The 24,935-nt window shown below is 38.8% G+C and overlaps 1 protein-coding gene across 1 annotated transcript in view; it reads right to left on the reverse strand.

Annotated features, from left to right (window-relative positions):
- Positions 1–224: 224 nt before the first annotated feature.
- col19a1 (collagen, type XIX, alpha 1) overlaps positions 225–24,935 on the reverse strand; it is a 39,612-nt gene continuing 14,901 nt past the window's right edge. Inside the window, exons 9-13 of the mRNA XM_010795536.1 lie at positions 22,704–22,748; positions 13,236–13,280; positions 984–1,013; positions 853–879; positions 225–308 (exon numbers count right to left, since the gene is read on the reverse strand). Coding sequence (XP_010793838.1) covers positions 225–308; positions 853–879; positions 984–1,013; positions 13,236–13,280; positions 22,704–22,748 — 231 coding nt within the window. The remainder of the gene's footprint in view (positions 309–852; positions 880–983; positions 1,014–13,235; positions 13,281–22,703; positions 22,749–24,935) is intronic.

Raw genomic sequence — 24,935 nt, forward strand, 5'->3', positions numbered from 1 at the left:
AATACTGTCCACTATAGTCACCCGGAGGGACTGTACCATGTGTGCTGCCAGTCATACTGTGAGTGTGTATGACCCCTTGACCATGAAACCCATTCATTAATTGTCTTACAACAAACCCACACCTCCTCTTCCTTCTTTGCCACGGATCATCTTCGCCTCCCCCCAAAAAAATAACAACAGCCACTCAGCTGCTGCTTGACCTTTCACCAGACGGGTCCTCTCAGTCAGGCGACACAACTGGTGGACTGTTTCTGTTTACTCACCCTTTTGCCCTCTTTTCCTGGCTCCCCTGGGACCCCCGCCACACCCTGGGGAAAAAAGCACATGTATTTTAGTAAATCAGATGCTACATTCATTTGACAATGCAGGAAGAAATAACGGTTGGCTTCCTATAAAAACCGATGCAGACAGATGTTTATGCCACATGTTTTCAACAGACCATTGGATAACCAGTGGGCTTATTTGCAGTGATAGGGAATGCAGCATTAGCTTAGTTAAGTTAGCATGAGAAGTTATAAATGAGTGTGTACAGCTGCAGTTTCCATCTTTGCTCATGAACAATTTCTAGGTGACTTCTCCAGGATCCCCTTAATAGGCCATTTTCAGCCTCGGTTGATCAGAGCTTCATTCCATTATTCTACACAGTATCTTGATAAGGAACAATTAGGAAGTTAATAAAGGTGCGTACTGAGTGGTGATTTTGTTTTAAAATGATTGCACAAAGATATACTTATGGGGCTTCAATAATAGCTAGATGGACCTTAATAGTTGTACTTGATTGCTCAGGAATATGCTATGTAGACTGTGTGCAATGAGAAGAACAGATGACATTAAGATTCTTAAAGGTGTTACCTTTTCTCCTTTGTCACCTGGGAGGCCCTAGATGTGGAAAATAAAGAGTCCTGATTACAATAAAACAAACTCAAGAATACAGAATGTTTAGATGTCTCTTTTGTGAAAACAATATTCATTTATTGAAGTACCTGATCTCCTTTGAAACAGTCTTTGTCAGCCTAGGAATCAAACAAAGAATCAAACATAAGAAAACATTCATCCTGTATGGTTTTACCAATACATGTTTGGCAGTTATAGGCAACAGAATACAGTTGGTAAAGAGGTAATTATCTCTAGCTGGATGACCAAAACAGAAGTCAGAGCATGGCTATTACAACCCCCCAGACACCCTGCTGACCACTGTCAGGAAAGGGCAGACAGAGTCGTCTGTCCACCAGGCGACGAAATGGTTACAAGGCCACATACAACATCTCATCTTTCAAATGCAAGCCAAATAATTGGTGTCCTCTTTCAATTGGCATCCAAAAGTCAAACGCCGTTGACTTTTCTTGGAAACAGCTGCAGAAATTGACATTCAGAACATATGTCTTTCAAGTTAGTCGAAGGCCTCATGCAAAGAACAAACAATAGGAAAATAATTTAACAAGGAGGCTGCCCGGAGATATTTGCAGCTGTATCTATAAACCAAGAGTGACAGCTCTGACCTGTGACACCCTTAATAAAACATGACTTCGTCTGTGCAGGGCTTCTGATAATAAATCAATTATTCATATACAATAGTACATCTTTTGTTGGATTGTGAGCACAGAGTTTCGACCTTGGGTAACAAGCAATACAATGCAAATCCACCCCGCAGATAGTATACACTACTTTAATAATTTGCTCAATATTTTCAGCTTACACTCACCCACCAATGTACTGCTATAATTTAAAAAAGTTTTGCTGAAACCGTATCTGCTTCACAGGGAGAGATTGTTATTTTGCTCGTCCTTGTAGATGTAAAAAAATTGCATTGGAGAAAAAGCTAATGGTTGGCGGTGTACTGTGGGTATAGGCACTGGTGACATAAAAGGGGCAAGCCAGCAGCAGTGGGACACAGTATTTCTGTGACTCCAGAGCTGATTAAAACTGTAAGGCTGATCCCCTCATGATGTGTGCATAATTATCTAACCACCCCGCAGTATACCTTTAATCTCCAGCAGCCGTCAATTCTCTGGATCCGGTGCATTGAGAGTATGTGGGTTTGCATCCGTGCCCACACATTCCCTATGTGTGTTGATAAGTGACAATGCGAGCATCTGCTAGTACATATATCTGCTGCCTGCTGACATATGTAGCTTCGATTTGAATGAGCACAATTCTGGGTACACTGTCCTCTAGATATTACAAAACCATACAGGAAGCCGGTCCAATTATAAGATCGAAATACATAAAGTGTGTTGTCGTTCTCCCCAGGTTTCTGTAAATGCTACAAGTTTGCAGTGAAAGACCCAATAGGTGCATGTCTCACCCATGTGGGATACAGCTACCTGTCAACCTCCCCCCCTACGCGGAGGCCGGGTGCTCGATTCCTCTGCGCCTGGCCGCTCATCCCTGTCCTTTTTGGCCCAAGTGACGATGCCCACCGAGCCCTGTCTATCTGCTTCTTGTTTGACCCATTCCCAGGCGATGGTAATGTAACACAGACACTGCTCACCTGAGAGCCTCACTTCCCATCACTGTGGGCCAGATGTTTTAACACTGCTTGTAGCACCAACCCGGCGAAAAAAGGCTGTGAAATGTCATAACAGATAGCATAATGAGATGTAAATGTAACACAGTGAGCTTACAGGCAGCCCTGCAGCTCCAGGCAGACCGATATCACCCTGTGAAGGAAGATACTAATTAATAACTCCTTAAACTTCAGTCAATAACATCTTTAACATTCTGCAGTGCAGTGGAAACGGCTACGGCTAAATCTATTCGATATATTATTGACTTTTAAAAGATTTATCCCAAAGGCCAGCCATCATGTTTGTGATAAAAAACTGAAGGTCAGGCTTTTTATGATGCAGTAATATGTCAAGATATGCACTATGTGCGATAGAAGGCCATTAACTGGTATTTACAGTATGTCTTGAAATGAATGTCTTATGACTTTCAAACTGTCAGAAAACTGGCAGATGGGCTGCTTCTATTAAATGTGACAGGCTTTAAAATAAACACAGCCATACTATTTCATGTAAAAGCTTTGCAGTATTAACAATGGACAGGTATGATAACATTGTTTGGTGACTGTGACATAAGGGCAGCCACGAAAAGTCATATAAGGAAAGAGGTTGAAGTCTTTTGACGCCAGGATAACACAATGTAAGCAATGATCTCACACTCTTTTCACTGCTTCCCCAATGTTTTTGTCTTTGCAGATAAATTCTCATGTGTCACTGTCCAATATTCCTTGCATTTATCTCCCCCTTTCACCACAAACACAACAGGACTTTATAAAGTACTGAGCTGAGGATCTGTCGACTTTGAATCTGGCAATACCCGTTTATCAGATGAGGATGAAAGAAAAAAGCCTTTTTGTTGTTCATATCCATTTTGTTGTCTAAATGAATGTCACAGCTAAAATATGCTTGCTATGGGATATGCAGGGGACTCATTACTTTATGCTTCCAAATCTGCCTTCCTCTGTCAGTTTCAATACAAACAAACGTTCTCTCAGTCTCCACCCCCAACCCCACCATCCCATCCGGAAAATGGGATAAAATACATTGTGATACTCTGTTGTCTTCACAGAAACACACAGACCTCATTATAACTTCAAGGCTGGCAGACAGAGCATTGCACCTACAATTATGCGGTGAGTTCCCAAAGAAAACAACAACAACAAACAAAAAAACCCAATAAGGGAGGAAAATAAAAGAGCGAGAGATATCAACTAATTACAGGAAAAACATTTCATCTCATACATGAAAAGTAATCCCACAGTGGGAAGAAAAGAAAGGAAAACTTTTAAAAAGACCAATATTTTCTGCATTGCAACCAGAGTTTATTTGATTCAGTGATGTCGGTGAACAGACTATTAAGGAGCTGCAGATAAGAACAAGGTTGGGAATCAAACTTCTCATCTGCACTTCCAGCTTGTCTTACATCCCAGGCGTATGCATTTGGGCACTGTATAGGACACACCTAAGTGGATTTCTACAGTGTTTGTGATCAATTGTCAAATATATTCTAAATCAAGTATGTGAGCAGTCCCTAAATAAGAAGGCAATAGTGTGCCATACCCATTTTTGCTGCAGGCTTTAAAGAAATACTGTTTAGAGAGGGCAAGATAAAGGGATTTGTTGGCTATGTCCATTACAAACAGCTTCTCCTATGAATATACAAATACTCTGCAGTGGAACATTTTCTCTAGGCCTGGATAAAAGCTACTCTATATGACCATCAATAAGGTCTTGCTAAGTTATGATAGCAATAACAGTATTCTTCGGCTGGCCATGTTTGGAGTAGCAATCATAGCAGCACTTCAAACAGATGGGCAAACCCCTTATTGAGGCGGGGATTACAGCTCATCAAAGTCAAGCAAATTCCTTGAAGTATCGATTGTTATTTTAAAAAGAAAAGCGAAAACAATTACGGTGTTATTTCGTCCGGGCCAGTCTTTAAATCAGACTCACTAACTTTGTCTCCTGTTGGACCAACCGGCCCTGGGTCACCTTTCAGAGCCTGGGAATAAAGAATATATAATATATTAAATTATATTTCTTTTTAGTGGGAGTTACGGATTAAAAGCTGGTTAAAAAACACCCAAAATGTGTTACTGTATGTCAGTATGTTGACACTCATTATGTCGTGCAGGTGTGAGATTCTCAGGCCCGACAAAACCGGTCAATAAAAGAAGAGAAGATAATGTCAATCATTAGACGCTGCATTTTCCAAAAGTGTGCTGTGAGATTGACAATCAGCTGATTATACAGTGTCTGCCCCTCAACCCCTTCTCTGTTTTTCAACATCGCAAGGACTCTGATTGTCATTGCTTTTACACCTTGAAGCAGAGGACCTGAGGGTGGAATCAAACCGCGCCTGGCCCGGGGCAAAGTCAAGCCCTCGGTAGAAATGTGAAAGAGGTGGTACAGCTGAGATAAAGAGTGATAGCTGATAAATGAAGCTTGACACACATTGACAGGCTACATTTGCAGCAGGCCTTGTTAGGTATGACATATTTGGGCCAGTAGCATCAACTCTTTGAAATGGGTTGGGGGGAGGACAGGAGATATGTTGAGTGTGATCGGTCTGCGAAATGATTCAGAAATACAATAATTTGTCATGGTTAAATATAGAGATAGAAAGGCTAAAAATAGTGAGCTATATATCTGTGGAAGACGATTACCTACCTTTAACACCTTTTGTCTGGCTCCAGCAGAGACTAATTCATCGCCTATTCGTTGTATTAAACACAACTATTCATACATAAGTAGTGCTAAAATAAATCGCTATAGAAACAACAGCTAATACAGATTCCTTATAAATTGCCCTTTAATGGTGTGGTCGTTGCCTTTAAAATGCACTAATGATGACATGGTTGTGACATCATTTTATCAGATTGCATCACTCTACCTCTGCCGGTTAGCCCACTCACACTGTCAATAATAAGGGCATCTGTCTCAAAGCTGCACATGAGAGCCCAATTCTTTATTTGAATCGACAGCTTAACTACCTTACTGCGGCAATCTGACACAAGAGGATCCACAAGCAAATTCCCCTCTGAGTTATTACCAGAGCTGTGGCAGAAACCGAAGAGTACAAGGCTCATCTGATAACAAGGACGTAAACAACTTCAGGTTCAGTCGATAACAGAAGAGATTTTGATGAATCTTGCACGAGTTTCGAAATAACTTTTTTGTAATGAGGAGATCTTGTCTCGTTGTTGTGGGGAAAAGTGTCATGTAATATAAATGTGTTGGTGTCTGGTTAATTTGAGGAAGGGACCACAAGGCTGACGTTTGTTCCCATTCACAGCTTTGCGATCGTGGGTTAGGAGAGAATTCAAACGCTCCTAGTACACATTATTCACTTCATCGATGAATGTGGAATGAAATACTTTCTAATGAACATGTTGTAAACATTTCACCACTGTGGGACGGAATAAAGGATTTCTGTTTCTAACCCTTCTGAGCACGATAAGGAGTTTGACTCAGTCCACGAAGCTGATAACATGTATAAAAAATTAAAAAGTACAAACACAGGGAATAGATTATGGGAATTTAAGCGTAAATTAAAGGGTTTGTTTTACATTTTAGCTAATTCCTACTTTAAATGAAGCCTAATGACTATCTAATGTGCAATTTCTACATCCTAAAACAACATGTGACATTGGGCCATCCCTACGCATGGTCTTCAGAATTGGCCTCTGACCAGTGGAATATTTCCTTTAATTTGTAACATCTGACAATATTTCTCCCTTTTGTCTTTCACCAACCCCCCCGATTCTACTTTTCTTTCTTCACTTATGCTGTTATTTGGACTATATTCATATTATTTGAGGCCTGTAACCACTTTCATACATCTATCAATATGATCTCATCTGTGCATTCTCTGACACCCTGCCAGTTCTATAAGACATGTTGTACCAATGACTCTTATTTAAGTTCTGTTTCCTAAATAATGCTAAGACTATGCTGGGTTTTGTTATAAATCATAAATATTTATGTTTATGCTGTTTTTATTTAGCAAAAGCAACCTTCCCTCCCTGGCGTCCTCTTCGCAGACAGCAGACAATATGTCAACAGAAGAGTTGACAGGGAACTACCATAATTCAAACTAAATAATGCAACTGGAATTAACTTGTGCAGGTGGTGAAATATGTTTCCCATGGCACATGTCCTTATCAGAAAGCAAATGCAGGTCAGTCAGAAGCTCTGTCGGTCCAAAAGTCACTCTCTCACTATACAAAATATTAAATGGTAGTCACCCAGCCTGTATACAAGTCTAAGCTTTGCATCTGCTTTGGCTTATCCGTGTGCCACAAACAAATAGTTTCTGCTGGTAAATATTTTAATTAGAACTGTCAAAAAACGCACTTTTAAATAAAAGATGAAAAATTCAGCAAGTATGCCAAATGCTAACAATTCACTTTCTAAACTTGTGCAGAGTGATGCTCACTTTTCCCAAGTGTGCTCTAGAATTTAGTATGACAAAAGATGCTCTGGTACTTTGATAAAAACTTGGCTCTACTGTGCGAATGTTCAGATAATTCCAAGACTGCAGTACTGTCAGTAACAGGACCTGTGGAACTGTACAGCATCTGGACTTGTCTTTAGTGATGGGCTGTACAGTATATGGAAACAACCAGCAAGTAAAAATTAGCCAGCACTTGTTTTATTGGCTAAGGCTTTTGGCAGTCTTGAAAATGTTGCATTCAGTCTTACTCTGGGACACAAAATAAACATTCTTTGCTCCAATTGTCTACTTTTCATACAGCATCTTCTACACACACCATGCTTTCTGAGTATTTGCTTTAAATAGGTTAACTATTGTATATATTTTTTGTATTTAGTTCAAGGTAACAAACAACATCTTGTCAAAGGATTCAATACAAATCATAGTTATAATTGTCAACACGCTTTTATTAAATCATTTTTAGTAATCAATTTTGCCGTGGACTTTCTTATATGCTGTGGTTAGTTCTCATATAACAGAAAGATACTTCAAATCACTCAACTTTAGGAGAGCAAAAACTCCCAAATACTGTATTTAATAAATCTGATTTGTGACACGGTTTGTTCCAAAGCCCTGGGCTAAAATCTGCTAAATCTTTCTTGTTGTCACTGCCGCAAATGTTGTACAAAGTTGTTCAGTCAAGCGTTACCTACCAATTTTATACACTTGACACTGTTGGGAAAGTTCTGCCAGAACACTCTCTCATCCTGTTTCTCTCCTTTTTCTAAGCCTCCACCAGCAGAGACTTTAAAACAGTTGTGTAAAGTTGATAAAGTTAAATATTGTGTTAGAAAATATACAACCATTTTTGTATATGTATAAATCATTTGGAGTAGAAAGTATAGAAGGAGACGTCAAATATCACAGTGTTTGCTACTGAAAACAATGACTTGAGACTTTTGGCATGTTGCCATAATTAGCAGCAGGGATCATCTGGGACCCAATGTACGTTAAACAAATGTTGATTCGATTTCCAAAACTATACCTTTTATATACTAAGGGATGAGATAACCCTAATGCGCCCTGTATTTCCATTTCCTGCTGCAATTTGTACTCCACTACAATTCAAAGACAAATACTGTACTTTTTACTACAGCAGTATACGTAAGACTGCTGTACTGTAGTTACTATTAAAATTCAGATTCAGATTAACAATCAAATTAAATATAATTATTTTTATTTTTTACTGAAGTGGGCCAGCGCATATTGAGTACTTTTACTTTGATCGCAGGACTTTTACTTGTACCAGACTATTTATCTGATATTACCTACCTTGACTTAAGTTACATTTTGTTTACTTTGTGACTGCCTTAAAGTCAAGAAGAAAGGATTCCTTAAATTGAAACGTATACATATAGCTGTTAGAAAAGCTATAACGGACGTGTGGATCTTAGCAAAGCAGTTTAAATCGTCCCAACTTACCTCAACTAACATCAAATTATGCAATTATAATGTATTTTGATGATTGTCAAAAAAATCCCATCTCGGTGAGAGAAAACATAAATAACCCTTCAGGGAAAACGGATTCCTTTCCTTTTTTTAATCATCCTATCTTCCACACCAAAACCTAGTTACAGTGCTGCCCTCTGTCTAATGGACTCAGCCTTGAGCCCACAGGTTTAATTCCAGAGCACAGTGTCACAGAGGGAGATGTAGACAAGACGGTCCGGATGTATTGTTAGCTTTTTTGCTGTAAGCTGTGGGCTTTGTTGCATGTTCAGGGCAGTATGAAGGGGGGATGAAGGGGCTGGGAATGGGCCAGTGCTGGCTGTCGCTCCTGCAGCACGAGGTCAGGACACTGTGGGGAGCTGTGTACACTCGCCTGCTAATTACACACACCACTGTGTCTCCCCACTGCCGTAGCTGTGGGGCCACAAGACAATCTGGCAACTCCCCAGCACATGACAACTAAAGCAAGCAAGAAGCGGGGTTATACAAAGGCAGTTTAATTATGTTTACTTCTACCTTTTACCTATCAGAGCGGTTGCAGGTCACAGCCCTCGTCTGACTGAATAATTGCATGTTTGAGTTAATGTAAACACTTTAATCATCACACAATAGGTTCAGCCTCATAAAGAGAGGCTACATTATAACATGATTGTAGCTTCACTGTGTATCAGAACATTCTGGTGGGGAAATGTTGTAATAGTGAATGACAGGCTGTTAAAGCTCTATGGAACAGGATCTGTAAGTAACAGAGATATCTTGAGTGCCGGCCTACAAATGCCAGGGAGGTTACGCAGGAAATGCCTTTTGTGACTTTCCATTTGCTCAGCGATACACCACCACATACAGTATAGGGATATAAGACTAATCATATTGAGTGCTAAAAGGTTAGCTTATTAGCATATCTATTCCACTCTATGATCAAATACAGTTTGACCTAAACAAAGGTCCATTAGCGAGGGGATCAGTGTTCACTGTCAGAGTGCAGAGGATATCCTGTTTTGACTTTTTCATCCACACTCTTCAACTGAACATGTATCCACAAATGTAACTGGGATTACCCACAAGATAACACGGTGTGCACTCCGTCTGTCCCACAGGACGTGTATCTGCAAAACGATACCAGATCACATGCTCATACATAGAATTCTGGCTTCTCAGGTGTCTACTCGCGCCGTAAATAACATACTTGCTTTAAAAATGGAATATGAGCTAATTGCAGTAAAGGGACAGATCGGTAATAGAGTCTCCCAGTGCATAGTGTGACTGAAATCAACAAGCTTATCTATTTGTGCAACATAACAGTTTACAATGTATTTGTTATTAAAGATTTAATCATTTATTATAGTCTTACTAACTGCTTCCAGCCCCACCGTTTTCACCATCTAAATAAACACAAGGAGCATTACAACTGCAGTTAGAGTTGAATTATATGTTATGAGCATTTCTTTATGAACATTATGAGCATATGGGAACATTAAAAGTGACGGAGCAGTTTTCAATTCACTAGCAAAGCTTTTTCTTAAACTGAAACCACTCAGTCAACCACCACTTGGTGGCAGATACAGTGTACTCATATGAGGTAGTATTGATATAATGTATTATATATACAGGTATGACCACCCAATCCACATTTATAATGTTAACATCTACAGTCTAGGTGCAGCAGAAAATGTCTTATGTACTTTTAACTCTTTTCGAACAGATTACTAAGCGACTAACTGGTTAAGAAGGGGCTGCTTTATTAAGTCGGTGAGGCTCATCCACTTACAGTCACTGGGGATACTGGTTTTAACCCATTAATCCTGTACTGCTCTATGCTCAATGATGATTCTTGGGGCTAGGTTACCTCATATATTGTATTCCACTGTCCTGCCTTCTTATTAATCTAAATCAAATACAAGGGTTATGTCAGGATATCAAATAAATCACTGACTACAACACTGCTGTGGAAAAGACTAATAATGAACATCCCATCACAGCTTGAATTATGCTGTAATTTCATGGGTAGGGAGACTGTGTTAAATCTTAGAATGTCTTAGTTTCCACTGAATTACTAGAAGGGTTCTTACATGGAACATGTAATCCATTGAATCAATTGTGATAAATGGCCAAATTGTGTGGAATTTTGGGTGGACATTTCTTCACTTGAAGGCAACTAGAATGAATATTCCTAGGTTTACAATGGAGCAAAGCCTAATTGTATGTGAAAGTAGTAGCTCAGGGAGACATAAATGCCTACTCTGATTTCCCATGAGCTCCACAGTGCATTTCAGAGTACATCAACTCATTGTTGTTGTTGTTGTTGTTGTTTACTCCCCCTGCTCTCGTCAGCCTCTGTTAGAATCGTATTTTGCGATGAGAGGAGATATGTCAATGTAATCTCTGGGCCTCCAGTATGAAAACAGGTCCACACCACCCATTGCTCTTGTATGTTTTAAGCAATGGCTTGCTAGCTGACAATACGCAGCGGGTTTGAAGCACATCTTTTTTACTTTTGATTTAGCTAGACTGCCTGTCTTGTTGCTACGCTAGTTTGAACAAGCCCAGAGCCAAACATTATTATCCATAACTATTTGTCTGTAGTGCCGGACAAACACGACTGCTAGAAGCAAAATAAAAATACAATGATTGACTTTTCTTTGTTCCAAATCACTCAATTGGGGTAAAGTATTACACAACACTGAGGGCATGCATGGAGAGATATGTGAGTGTGACCATAGAAAACATAAATGCTCATTTGGGATGCAAAAAATATGTTATTCCCATATTTTCGAATCGTTGACTCAAGACTCACATATAGGAATACAATTCTGGAGATACATTTTCAGACAAACCAACGCTATTGATGATGACACACACAAACACACACACATACAGCGAGGGGGAGTAGACCCTGGGTCCAACGCTGCCAACTTAGCAACTCACTACACTCTTGAATCACTCTTTTATGACGTCTTTGGTAACAAAGATATTTATACAACTTTGTGGCTGACTTTGATTTGTACATACACATAGTAGACCCCTGCCTTCTCAAAACAGCTAATATTGCACTGATATGCAAATCACAAAATGACATCAACTGGTGACAGCTACACCCAGTTTTGAGCAGCTGCTTTTCTTGGAAAGGAAAACAAGCTCCAGTCAAGTGGAGCAGGGTGAACCAGTGAGCGAAGAAAGAAGGGCTGCTCACCAGCTCTGTCACCCTTTCCTCTTGATTGCTGCAGCCCCAGTAGAAAAGAATGCATTATCCCATTCCTCCATTATACTTATACAAAACTAAAAGGCAACAAATCAGTCAGTCTTTGACGCGGATCGAGTTAATTTCTAGTTTGGCGGTCTCCCCCCCTTTAAAATGTCTATGTACTGTAAATAAACTTGATCATGTCATTCATATGCAAATACAGCCATGACGTCAACTGGCTTTTCAGGCTGCCAATTGCTACTTACCTTGAAACAGTGAGAGTGAGCAACTCTGGTTGTTGGTTCACAACCAAAGCTTGTGTTTGTAACCTATTTGTACTTCTTTTTGATTCATCCTGACATGTACTTGAATTATTGCACACTGACAATTACTGTTATCCAAGCTAGCTGTTTTGCAGGAAAAACTGATGGATTGAAAGCAAGCAGTACACAATCTATCCTGTCAGAGCAGCTCCTTTTCTGTTTCAATTGAGTACATTAACAGTAGGTTGCTTTTCTTTCGTTTCAAGTAATCACCAGCAGCACTATTAACACAACATAAAGCTTATTCTTGTTGCAGGAAGCTCACTAAGATAGAGTCAGTATTTCAAATTCTGCTAATGTGTTTTTGTATATTGTTATATTCAACCAGCATATGTGTACTATGTGTAAGAACTCCATTTATATTCCTATAGCAGCAGTCTGTGTACAAATACTCATTCTTTATCAACATGTTCTTTTATAACCTCTCTGTGCTTTTGTAACCGTACTTTAGATACATTTAAAACAAGCTACCTTGCGACATTTACAAAACAGTTTAGAATTACCAAGTACTTCAACTTCCAGCACCCTGTAGCTCAATGAGAATTCAGCTTTATCTTTTTTATGTTTATTTCTGGTTTTCTTTTCCGATATTTCTCAGAATTACTGTTAGGGCAGTGTGCACGTCCACAGCCTGCAGGGAGGGTGATTTCTGTGGCAGCTGTTTGACTACTCAAGGGGGGGACAGTGATGAAAAGTAGTCCCTTTATTAAACCACTTTAACTGACCATCTGCACAGCTGCCATCAACTGAAAGTGTGCCATTGTGGGCAAACAAATGCAGTGCAACATAACACACGCTTTGATTCAACCAATAGTTTTAGGAGGAATGTGCAGGCTAAATTCACCAAGTTCCAAAAATAAGTTATTCATTAAAGAAAAAGGACTAGGATTTACTGGCATGCTGGTTGTGGGTCACAAGACATACATTAGTTTCATCACTGCAGCCAGGTTTAACAGCATGCCATAAAGTTTAACCTGAAATGACATAGACGGGGCTATGGTCATTTGAAAAATGAGTTTAGTCCATTAGTATGCCGAGCCAATGGTAGCATACATATCAATTAATTTCACTACAGAAGGACATTGCAGAGTCAAAAACACTTAGACGCCCTTCAGATATGACAGGCACCTGAAAACAGCCACAGAGGAAACAGTGCTTCGTTCCTCCCCACGGGGCACCATACAGAAAATGAAAAGCCTATAAGAATTGATTCCCTGACGAAACTAGATCTGGCTGATGTGCTATGTATGGAATATATGTCTGCTGGAGATAGTAGTACTTACCTTCTCCCCATCGATTCCCTTTTGCCCTTCTGATCCAAGTTCCCCCTGCAATGACAAGATTGAAAGTTAAAAGGCAAAGAAAGGACCCTTGCAAAGTTTATACTTTAATCTTTTCCCCCGACTTTTACACCATATAGGTCCAAATAATTATTGCGCTGTTCCATCAACAGAAACTATCTATACATTCTGAAGCAAAATCAAGGAGGAACATGGTGACTACAAAAAGCTTCTTATCCATAAAAAAAAATATATCCTTTATATAATCTAAATAACAAATGAATTCCCAAAGATTTATACCAAAAGATATTAGCAATGTCAATATACAGATATTCTGAAGTCCCTCCCATTACTAGTGAATTGTCTACAAATATTGTATTTGATAACAAGGTAAAAAAGACAACAGTAAAACAATACATCCAAATGTGTTTAACATTGTTTATTTACATATTGGCTAATGTGTTATTGATCCCACCTCAAGTACTATCTTGAAAACAATATAATTTTCCTCCCCCAAATACTAGCTTTTACTGAATAGAGCTAGAATGCATTATAACTCAATATAACTCTTGTTAGCTCCATTATTCAGCCAAGTGGAACTGTGCTACCTACCGGCTGCTAAAAGCTAATGTTACTAGCCATCTTCCTGCTAATTTCAACACAGTGTTGTTGTTCAAAATGTTCTATGAGGGAAACGGCACGCTGAGTGCCTGTATTATAGAAGAACAAGTGTCATCATTGTCTTCAAAATGTTTGCATGGATTTAGTACAGAAGCATCTTGTGACATCCCTAAATGTTACCATATCTCTTAACATATCCAATATCTCTTTTTATGAAATCCCTACAAGCAGGCGCGCCGGATTCATTTTAGAAGTGGGGGGGCCAAAAAAAGTGCGTGTGTGTACACACAGTGAACTCTGTGGAGTGACACATGAGGCTCCCTCCTGTAAGATGGAGGGAGTAAATACAGCACAAGCTTTGGGACAAACTCCTCTCTCTCCGGCAGAAACAGGAAATACCGTAATATGTAGGCCTAACAACGGTTTCAAATCAGCATCTCTTCAAAGAGATGCTGATTTGAAACCGTTGTTAGGCCTACATATTACGGTATTTCCTGTTTCTGCCGGAGAGAGAGGAGTTTGTCCCAAAGCTTGTGCTGTATTTANATTTCCTATTCCCTTATCCTAAATTTATAATTTCTTTTACTAAATTCTTAATACAATTTTACATACATTTTATATTTTCAAAAAAACCAAACAACAAAAAACATCCTGACACAATGTTCTGACAGGTAAATATATTCACAGTATTACTATAAAGATAATTATATAAAATATATTCAACAATATTCACTCGGATTTTCTGTAGTACTTTTTTCCTGGAAATTCAAAAAAGAATAAGAAGACCCCATCTATGAGTAGGGCTAGACTACTCACAATAATTCTAACACCTATCTCACTACCAAGTTTTACAATTTCCAGTCATATCAATTTCATTTCGCCGTCAGTGCAAACCTCTATAACATTCTTATTTATCACTTAAACTTTACTAAACCATTAAAATTCTCTCTACATTACATAAAAACACTCCACACCACACACACTTCCTTAACACCTTTGTCTACACAAAATAAAATCCAAATTTACATATTTATTTCCAACATCAATAAATTAAACTTATATACCATATATTTCTCAAATTCTGCTTAAGAGGTATAATGACCTCTAGTTTTTTTGGTAATGAAATACTTCGATAAAGCCAGTTCTGACAAGAAAATTATGTAGCATTCACATACTATATAAGTAATCAAACTTTTTTTCTTTTCCTTCTTTTACATATTACTAAATTTCATTTTTCTATTTTTATTACCTCACTTCGCCTTAAACTCTTAATATACCTAATGTTAATCTTTCTATTTTCCAAAAATAGTCCGTTACCTTTACATCCTCACATTCTTTTTCTAATCACTACTTACCCACTCTCTATATTCTTCTAATATCTTACTTTTCTTCACAATATCAAATGTTTACCAAAATTTTTCTACAACTACCTACCTCAACTTCCAAACAACAATTAACATACATATCATTAAATTTTAAACTTTTCAATCAAATATATTTCTAACAAACACTATTCTTTATTTCTCATATTTTTAATACAATTTAACGTAGTACATAAATTCTACAACCACCCATTCCACAAACTATTATTCAAAACACTACGACTTTATTATAACAATCATACAACCCAATCTTCATTCAATTACACTTAACTATTCACCCTTTAAAAAATAAACTAATTTATTATTATAAACCAACATATAAGCATTTACTCCATATACAAATTTAAGTTTCATGTTTTAAAAATTTTAAACTTTTTTCTGTATCTATTTTCACACTTAACAACACATTTTTTTATTGTTATTATTATTCATTTTACTTTTAATCTCACACTTTTTTCAAACTTCAAAAATTTGTATTAATTTTCACTTCTTACAAACTTAAACCTCAAAAATTACCATAAAACCCAATAAATATCTCACCTTACTTCTTATTAAACTTTCTTATATTTTACACTCCAGATTTTCTTCTCTACAAAATTCTTTAACATAATTTTTTCAATCTATGAACGTAAATACCCATTGATCAACTTTTTTTAATAATATTAACTTTCCCTTCCTCTTTCATAATACTAAACCGATATTCACACATTTAATGATTAATCATACTTCAAATAACTTCAACCAACTATTTAACTCTCATACAACTTTTTATAACAATTTATTGTTTTTATGACAATATTCGTTACTAGACGTATTGTTATTCAATTCCACCATAATTACTTCCTTTTTGTATCTACTTACAATTCAATTTAGTCGTGTATTATACATCATTATTTCACTTATAATAAAAAATTATATACAACTAACTAAACTATCATACCATATACTAATAAATTTTAATTCAAATTATAAATATAGACATTTATTTTTTCCCCTTTAAAATTAACATAAATTGATCTATGGATTAGCATTACAGAATTTTTATTTTACCTACATTCAACTGTTTCACCTTCTCTCTACAATTTAATACTAATTCAACTCTCTCTTTTTACTTTCCGTCTAAACCCGAGCGCGAATGACGTCGCCCCTTCGTGCCGCATATACAAGGACACCTATATCCCTACCTTCAGGTTTGAGGCTTGTAACGGCATAACAAGCGGAGAACGGAGTAACTTAATGTCACTACAGGAACAACAGCCGGTGCATGAGTGCAGTAATCCAAAATATCTTCCCTCCGTAGTATTTTGATCATTTGCTACGCTAATAATCAATCAGATCGATGGATTCCAGAGAAGAGAAAACTTTAAAGGCCTTTTTCTCAAAATGATGACTCTTCATATAATATATAATGTGACATATTTTGCTTAATATTTGGAGTAGCCTACAAAAACAATCCTGATATCATTAGAAAGCTACAGTAGGAATCAAAATGTGTCTTCGGGTCAATGCGACTGATTTCGATGGAGCAGGTCACTTTGCATTAGGTAAAATAAAGCAGGCAGACATAACAGGAAGAATATGTACATTTTAACCCAATCAAATAGGACATTGTCACACCATTCAAATGTATCCATGTAAATTACAACCAATACAAAAGCTTAGATTTGTTTATTTGTTACGTTGTTTACTTTATGTGTTACATTGTTCTGTGTGTCAGCCGTTAACCTAGATAGAAAGAATATATAGCCTACACTTGCAAACATGTCAGAAGAACCGGCGCAGAAGAAAACTAAATACAGTCAATCTAAACTTAAATGTAACAACTGGAAGTCACATCCCTGACATCCACATCTCCGGAGCCTGGACCTTCTTCAAACAGCGAAGCCAGATGAACCCAGCAGCAGCTCTGCGGCCGCAGAAACTGTCAAAACCGCCGCCGCCCCCACCGCCGCCGTTGTTGAACCGAAACAGGCTGGTTCCGACTGCATGGAGGTTTGTTGTCGGGACATTGAGGCGGGTAAAGCTGTACAGCTAACTATCGGAAAAAAGGAGACCGCTAGTAGATTATTTGGGCAAAGAGAAGGTACTTCAACGCAGAATGGTACAAAAACAGAGAGTGGTTAATTCTTTGCAAAACCACTAAACGATAGTAGTGATAAATTGCGATGTTAACGAGCTCATGATAACCTCATATGTTTTTAACTTAGGATCATACCTGTGTGTTTAGTCTAGAAAAAGGTAAATGTGTGCATTTTATTATAAAGTTGTGTATATTTACAGACTGTTGCAAAAACTAAGAAGCTTATAAACATCAGGTTTAAAACTAAAAGAGCTTTACAAAAAAGTAACACAATTAAAGATGTTTGGAGTTTTATTGGAGTTATTCATTTGCATTTTTTGTCAAAGAGATGCTGATTTGAAACCGTTGTTAGGCCTACATATTACGGTATTTCCTGTTTCTGCCGGAGAGAGGGGAGTTTGTCCCAAAGCTTGTGCTGTATTTACTCCCTCCATCTGACAGGAGGGAGCCTCACTCCACGGAGTTCACTCCGTCACGGAGGGGGAGTGTGTAGGGGTAGGGTGTAAGGCGTGGTTTGGGATTGGGCCATACACACACGCACTTTTTTTGGCTCCCCCACTTCTAAAATGAATCCGGTTTTCAGAGTGGTTTTCGTAAAGGAAGATCCACAATAGATGCTTTGATTAGAGTAGGCAATGAGGTGGAAAAGACAGTGAAAATGAAAGAGGTTATGGCAATAGTATATTTTGATATTGAAAAGGCTTATGATTCTATGTGGAGGGATGGGTTGCTCATCAAATTGAGTAGAATGGGTGTTGGAGGGAGAATGTATAACTGGATCATGGCTTTTTATCAGACAGAACATTCAGAGTTAAAGTAGGGGCAGAGGTTTCAAAAGAGTGCAGTATAGAAAATGGTATTCCTCAAGGGAGTTCAATCAGCCCGATATTATTTAATGTTATGATAAATGACATTTTTAGTAATTTGGATGGATGCATAAAATCTGTGCGCACTATTATGCAGATGACGTGCGCATATGGATACGGGGAAGAAAATGTTCCATATGTGTTGGAAAATATAGGGAAAGCTATAAAGAAGAGTGGAGAAGTGGTCATACACGGTTCACAGCTGTCAGCAAGCAAATCCTTGCTTCATGAAATTTACACGAATAAAGCAAGATGGAGACTTGAGAATCTTTTCATGGGGTATGGAAGCCGATGAGTGAGGTCAGATGAAATTTAAATTATCTGGGGCTTATGGTTGGATGTAATGTTCATGAAGCGGATATATTAAACTTTGGCAACAAAAAATCCAAAAAGTGGTTGAACCTGATTAGAGCAGTGGCTGGATTGTGCTGGGGGCAGCAACAGGCATTATCGACTCTATCGGCCAATTATGAGGCACACTGGTTTATGGGTGTTTTTTATATATGCAGCAGCCGCAAACGGTCATTACTAAGATTTGATAGGTTACATATAAGCGTTAACGGTTTGCTTATCAGGCTGCAATTTAAGTGTAACCCCTGCCGTTACTATTGCAGATTTGGCTTGAGTTGAAGCAGGTAGGCTCCTTGGAGCTAAGAAGAGGAACATTGCTCTTGCTTATATGTGGGTCAGTTAAAAGGAAGTGGGGAAGGGAAATGATCACAAAAAAATTACTACAGGAGTGCTGGGTATTTCTAAGTTTTCAGGGGCGTGGGGTTTGGATGGACAAATAAAGAAAGAATATAGGCATCGGCAATGCAGAGTTGGGTTTTCCCATCAAATCCTTCAGTAGTGTACCCCCATGGCTCTTTCAATAGTAATATGATGTGGTATTGTAGAAAAGAAAGGGGTGGCCATAATGAAGTAGGACTCAAACAAGTTTGTACCTCAGGATATTATCGACCAATTACTCAAATTATGACAGATATGGTTCTACAAAACAAGAGAGTGTGTCGGAATTTGGTAAATATAAAGTCCCAGATCATTTAATGTGCATTCAAAGAGGCATCGGCCCAACTTTCGTGTATTTACGCCGCTAGAGAAGTGCTGAGGCATGAGTATATAGGATTACAGTGGGTGGAGAGGTTCAGACCAGGACCAGGGGTGGCGTGGGTGATATGCCAGTTCATTTTCGCAGTTTACCAAGCATACAGTCAACAAACAATCTGCCAGAAAGACATTAGTCATGAATCAATCGACAGCGCGTAGCGTTCACAGAGCGGCTTGATCTGCAGTTCTGCTGGGTGCCCTGCGCAATGAGCTCTGACGTTGTGTGCTGCTTAGCAAAAAGTGCCTGCGCTAGCAGAATATCACATTAGCGCAGTTCAATTGGTAAAGGGAGACGGTAGCGTAGTGTATAGGAAGATGGGCCGTGATAGATTAGGCAAAAAGCTCACTACAAAAGGAAAATCACGGTCATTACCAGTTCACTTGAAAAGGAGAAGGAAAAGCGCCAGTCTATTAAGAGAAAGGCGATGTGNAAAATATACACAGCTAGATCAGATCGCGTTTTAGATGCGACTTTAGAGTAGAGGGGAATTATTGAAACGGGATTTGTACAGTGTTCCGCGCCGCGTGTATATACGAGTGTGTTTGTGTATTTTTGCGTTTGTGTGTATTGTGTTTGTTTCCCGGGGAAAACACTCACGAGAAACACTGGCTGTTGTTATGCCTGCAGTGACGTTAAATTACTCCGTTCTCCGCTTGTAATTATGCCGTTACAAGCTTCAAATGTGTAGGCCTATTCATCATCTGAATTTGCCAAAACAAGTTTAATATTCTGAAAGCCAAGAATTTGCTTAGGTATTTGAAATCAGATAAAAACAAACTGTAACGGACCCTGCCGTGTTATCTAGATTACTATACACCTTACATTCATAATTTCAGCGGGAGGGAGGGGGAGCGGCGCTGAGGAACAGCAGAGTGGCGAGTGAGAGCTGTCATCTTCCCTTTACAAGCTTCAAACATGCCTGTAGCTAGTGAGATTGAATATAACAATCAAAAATAACAAAATATACACAGCTATATCAGATCGCGTTTTAGATGCGACTTTAGGGGAATTATTGAAAAGGGATTTGTACAGTTTTCCGCGGCATCTGCTGCTGCAAAAATGTGGGGCAGGGCTGAAAAGTGGGGGGGCCAATGCCCCCCTAGCCCCCCCGCTTCCGGCGCCCTTGCCTACAAGCATTAAGGACTTTCAATTAAACATTTTGTCCTCATCAACATGCAAATGTAAGATCTGAAGGCCTCCAAACTAAAAATCCAAGCAGGAAGGACTCTTTAGGGTTTATATTATATTTTCTACCATGTATTTCTCTTGAGTTATTGTGGTGAGAAGAATGTGTCCTCACCAAGGCAACATTGTGTCCCACAGACACATGTTGCCATGGTCGCGTGACGTAACAAATAGAAATCCTTTCTAAAACGCAACTATTCCTGTAAATCAAACTATGCTGAAGGGGTTGAGATTATCCAGAACTTTTTGTCCTGTCCTCATTGTTGGAACAAAGTTGAATCCCCCCCCCCATTAAGGAACATTCAAACTGAGTTAAGCGGGAAGCCGCAAGCTTGCACCACAATGACACTGATACAAAAACACATTTGGGAAGCAGATACCCAATTCCCAGCGATACTGTTTCTTAGTGAGCTCACTGCGTCATTTCAGCTCCAGCAAAGTCTACAGCATGTGTAAGATTATACGGGGAATAAGCTGTTTGAGGCTTATTCTCACAAATATAACATCTTAGAGGCTCTACAAATATCTTCCTGATCACTGATTCTTCTTAAGCTACCAAGCCCTTACTTTCCAAACACTCTGCCAGAAATGTATGAGATGTCTTGGAGCTTGTTGGCTCTGTTATGAAAGTGTAACCTATACACTTTCATGACCTCAGCTGGCCCGTAAAGCTCAAGCAAACTGCCATAATATAGTCCTGTGTCCAAGGGCAACCATATCATTGCTCGTATCATATCGACAGCTGCATGAAATTGTTGTTCTCACAATGTGGCTAAAAAAAGAAGAAAGAGATATGAAAGCGCAAGGAAACAGCTTCATTGAAAGATTGAGCTTTGGTTTAAAACATTTTAACACAATGAGTATTAGCACCTACTGTATATCAATGCTACTGGTGGTGCTTTTAATGTGGACTTTTTCTTGTGCAGCGTTGTGTAACGAAAGTGCTTTAGCTGGCTCCCAAACCTCATCTTAGAAAGCACAAGGAGAGAGAGCTGGCAGCAAGTATCCCCCCACAGTGAGCTTAGCATCTTCTGTAGATATAGGGCCAGGATTAAGTGTCCTTCCACATCTTGGGAGAATCCTATTTTCTGCAGATGCACAGAGTGCTTCCACAATGATCCGCAGAACAATTGATCACTTGAATGCAATTCAATATCTTGTGGTTATTAATGTTTTCTTGCTATGTATTTCTTGCTCCTGCTGAGAGTAGAATCACAAGCCCAGAGGTGTTACAGGACATTTTCAGATATGGAACAATCACCCGCATACTGGCGGTGTGCAAAGCACTGCATCCTGGTGACTAAAGGAGATAAACACATGAATCCAAGATGCCACATTTGATGGTCAACAATTTGACTAATGACATAAAACGCAATAAGCAGGCAACAAAAAGTGATAATAGAATGTAATTTTACTAAGAGCATGTACAATTTGCCAATTTTCTCAGCTATTCAGGATTGTCACAGCACTGTCCAATTACAAAAAAAAGGCACTTAGCCACTCTTTAAAATTCCATGAAATTATGCACTTTTCTCCCAATTTAAATGTCAGACTCAACAGTAATGTCTGTCATCTTGGTTGGAGACAGTTCCCTTAAATAGGCATTAAGTTATGCGAGCCATTTGTTTTCCACCTATCAGGGAAGAGCTTCACAAAGAGGGAGACACAGAGATCCACACAGTTCACAGCACCCGACCCTCTAGTAGAAGTTGCTACTACAGCGACAAGGACACAACAGCCCCCCCCCCCGCCACTGGCTTCCCACCCAGTATGCAGCCACCTGTGTGCAATGGGGCGCCCAGCCAATCCGCTGCTTGGGACTGAGCGTCTCTGTAGCAGCACCATACGCACTGTGCCAACATGAACCCACTTGCTGGCTTAATTTGATTTTGAGATTGCTTTGTTTTCTGCGTTGCTGTGACTGGAGTCAACATAGAGCCAGCCAGTGATTCAATCCAATGATGTTAGAAAATAATCTCAGAGATGGCCACTGACATATTCCATAAATCACTAAATAAAAAACGTGCCAGATGCTATTCACTGCAAACAAAACGCATGCAGTCAAAAGAGAAAATCTATTTGAAACTAAAGCTGAATGTATTCAGGCCAGGGGGAAAACAAAAAACCTGAAGCTACCAACTGAGTGTATGTAAATGGAAACTTTAATCACAGCTTTAAGGGAAAAGCCACACTAAGGGTTTTAAGTAGTTTCATTAGTCAGCAGCCTACCTCATGTCCTGGATCTCCTGAAAGCCCGGCCTCCCCTGTGTCCCCCTGTGACGACAACAACACACATCAGAGTTAGTGAAAGGTCTCTCGTTGACACATTAGTGAATAGCTTTATGACGGTTTGTCATTTCAGCAGCGATATCGCTCCTACAGCTGTTCCACAAGTTGATGTTGACACAGTGCTCAGCAGCTGCAGATCAGGATACTATTTCCCAACAACTGGAAAGCCCAAATCTAAAGCTTGTTAAAAAATCATTGAGTTATTTTAATAGTTATATTTAGAAAAAAAAGGGAAAAACAAGGCAAGAAAGTACGAAAAGCTTGATTGTCTTAGGGTTATAACGTCATTCAGAAAAGGAAACTGATTGTCTACAATATTGTTAAGAGAGAGAAGATGGAGGTAGATGATTACTGGACAAATTAAGCTCACACAGAACTTGCTGCAAGCTAAGAATCTAATTAAATGTGATGCCCATTCAGTCAAATCTTCATTAGAAGCCCTGTTTGTTAGAACTCAATAGGCGTGTTTAGGAAGAACAACAAAATGTGGCTAAACCAAACAACTCAGAAGCTCTCTTTAAACCACGGGTTACAGACCCATTATCCTAGAACAAATACATGTAAATTAAAAACTAGTTCTGCGAAAATGCCGTTCATTGACTCGATATTTAGCATGTGGCAAGATGTAAAACGTTCCATTCCTAGCAATTAGAAGATTATTCCTTTTGTGCGAGACAGCTGCTGATGTCATTTATTATACAGATACATCTCCTATAAAATGTAGTGGGCTATATGTGATTTACAGTGCTCACAATTCAGTGCTCTTACATTTACATGTATTCTATTCAACCACTAACTCAAACCCCTGCTTTAGAAAGAGCTGAAGCTAATAACATTTTAAAACCGATGCTCACAAAAGAAACAATGGAGGATTTTGACAGCTAATCGAAATACGGCGTCAGCGAAAAATAATAAAGTGCCTTGAATAGAATTCCTAGAATTACTCACTTTGGTACAATGGGGTATAAATTGAATTAGAGGGCACTAATTGAAAACACAAGCCATAAGGGCAGGAGAGTTGTAAACGGTGCAAAACAATTTAAAGGTATTGTAAAAGGGGAAGAAGTTTTAATTTCAACATTATGCCTGTGTGTTTTTTCCTTTAGCATGTACATGCAGGAGCTGTAAATCTAGTAATACCAGGTTTTATGTGCAGGGCCATAGAAAATGGATTTCCTTTCAAGTAAACTGCATTCTTATAACCCAATCCTTATCTGTTTAATTTCCTGAGGGATTCTGGATTAATCATAGCAGTTTAATCCCTCTGCACTGCACTACAATCCACCATCAAACTCCTGACTGTAATGCGGGATAGTACTTTCTGTTGGAGTAACACAAAGTAATCCCTGCTCATTTTCCTTAAAAAAAATCCTCTGTGTAGGTCATGCTGATTAGCCTGCATTTCTCATAATGGGTGTTTTGAAATGCTCTAAATTGCCCAGATGTCTTTGATGAATCTCTACAAAGTCAATCTTAATTGTTAGAAGTATCCTCTGACTACTTTTTAATCTTTTTACAAAATGAGATTTGCATGTTGGTAATTGAAAGTCTCATGAGCTTACCTTATTAACAGCATTTGCTATGACTTTCTTAGCCCCTTTCAATGTAAATCTGAAAGCTGCAGCACCGTTTAAGAGTCACTGGAACTCCCTAGGAAATGTAAGGATCAATAAGAATGAAATATGCTTAATCAGAGGGCCACTGCGACCATAATTTACCAGACAGATTAATGTGCAGCAAGGTCAGAGGGTAAAAGAGAGAAAGCTATTACCACGCGCGATCTTGTCAAAGCATGGCGTTCCTGATATACCGCCCAGATGGCTGGAAATAAACTCCTTTTCTACTGTTTTCTATAGTGGAACATGAACATCTGCAAATCCCACAAGACATGACAAACATTTCCACTCCATGATTAACCATTTTTGTGTTCTTCAACATGGTCAAAATGCTTACTTTTAGCATATACTTGTTTGACTCCATATCATATCCAGCTATGCCTGCATCATCAAATGTATCTTACTGCATTATCATGTTGAACCAAGATGATTGATTTCTAGGTATTTATGATGAAATTGGTGTGTCACCATAGCCACTTAACAGCTTATTCTGTGTGAACTCATTGTAACGCTGAATCGGGAAAATGATTAAAAGATAACCATGATGGCACGCCAC

Source organism: Notothenia coriiceps, unplaced genomic scaffold (genome assembly GCF_000735185.1).
Source record: "Notothenia coriiceps isolate Sejong01 unplaced genomic scaffold, NC01 NC01_scaffold00037246, whole genome shotgun sequence".
NCBI classification, from domain to species: Eukaryota; Metazoa; Chordata; class Actinopteri; order Perciformes; family Nototheniidae; genus Notothenia; species Notothenia coriiceps.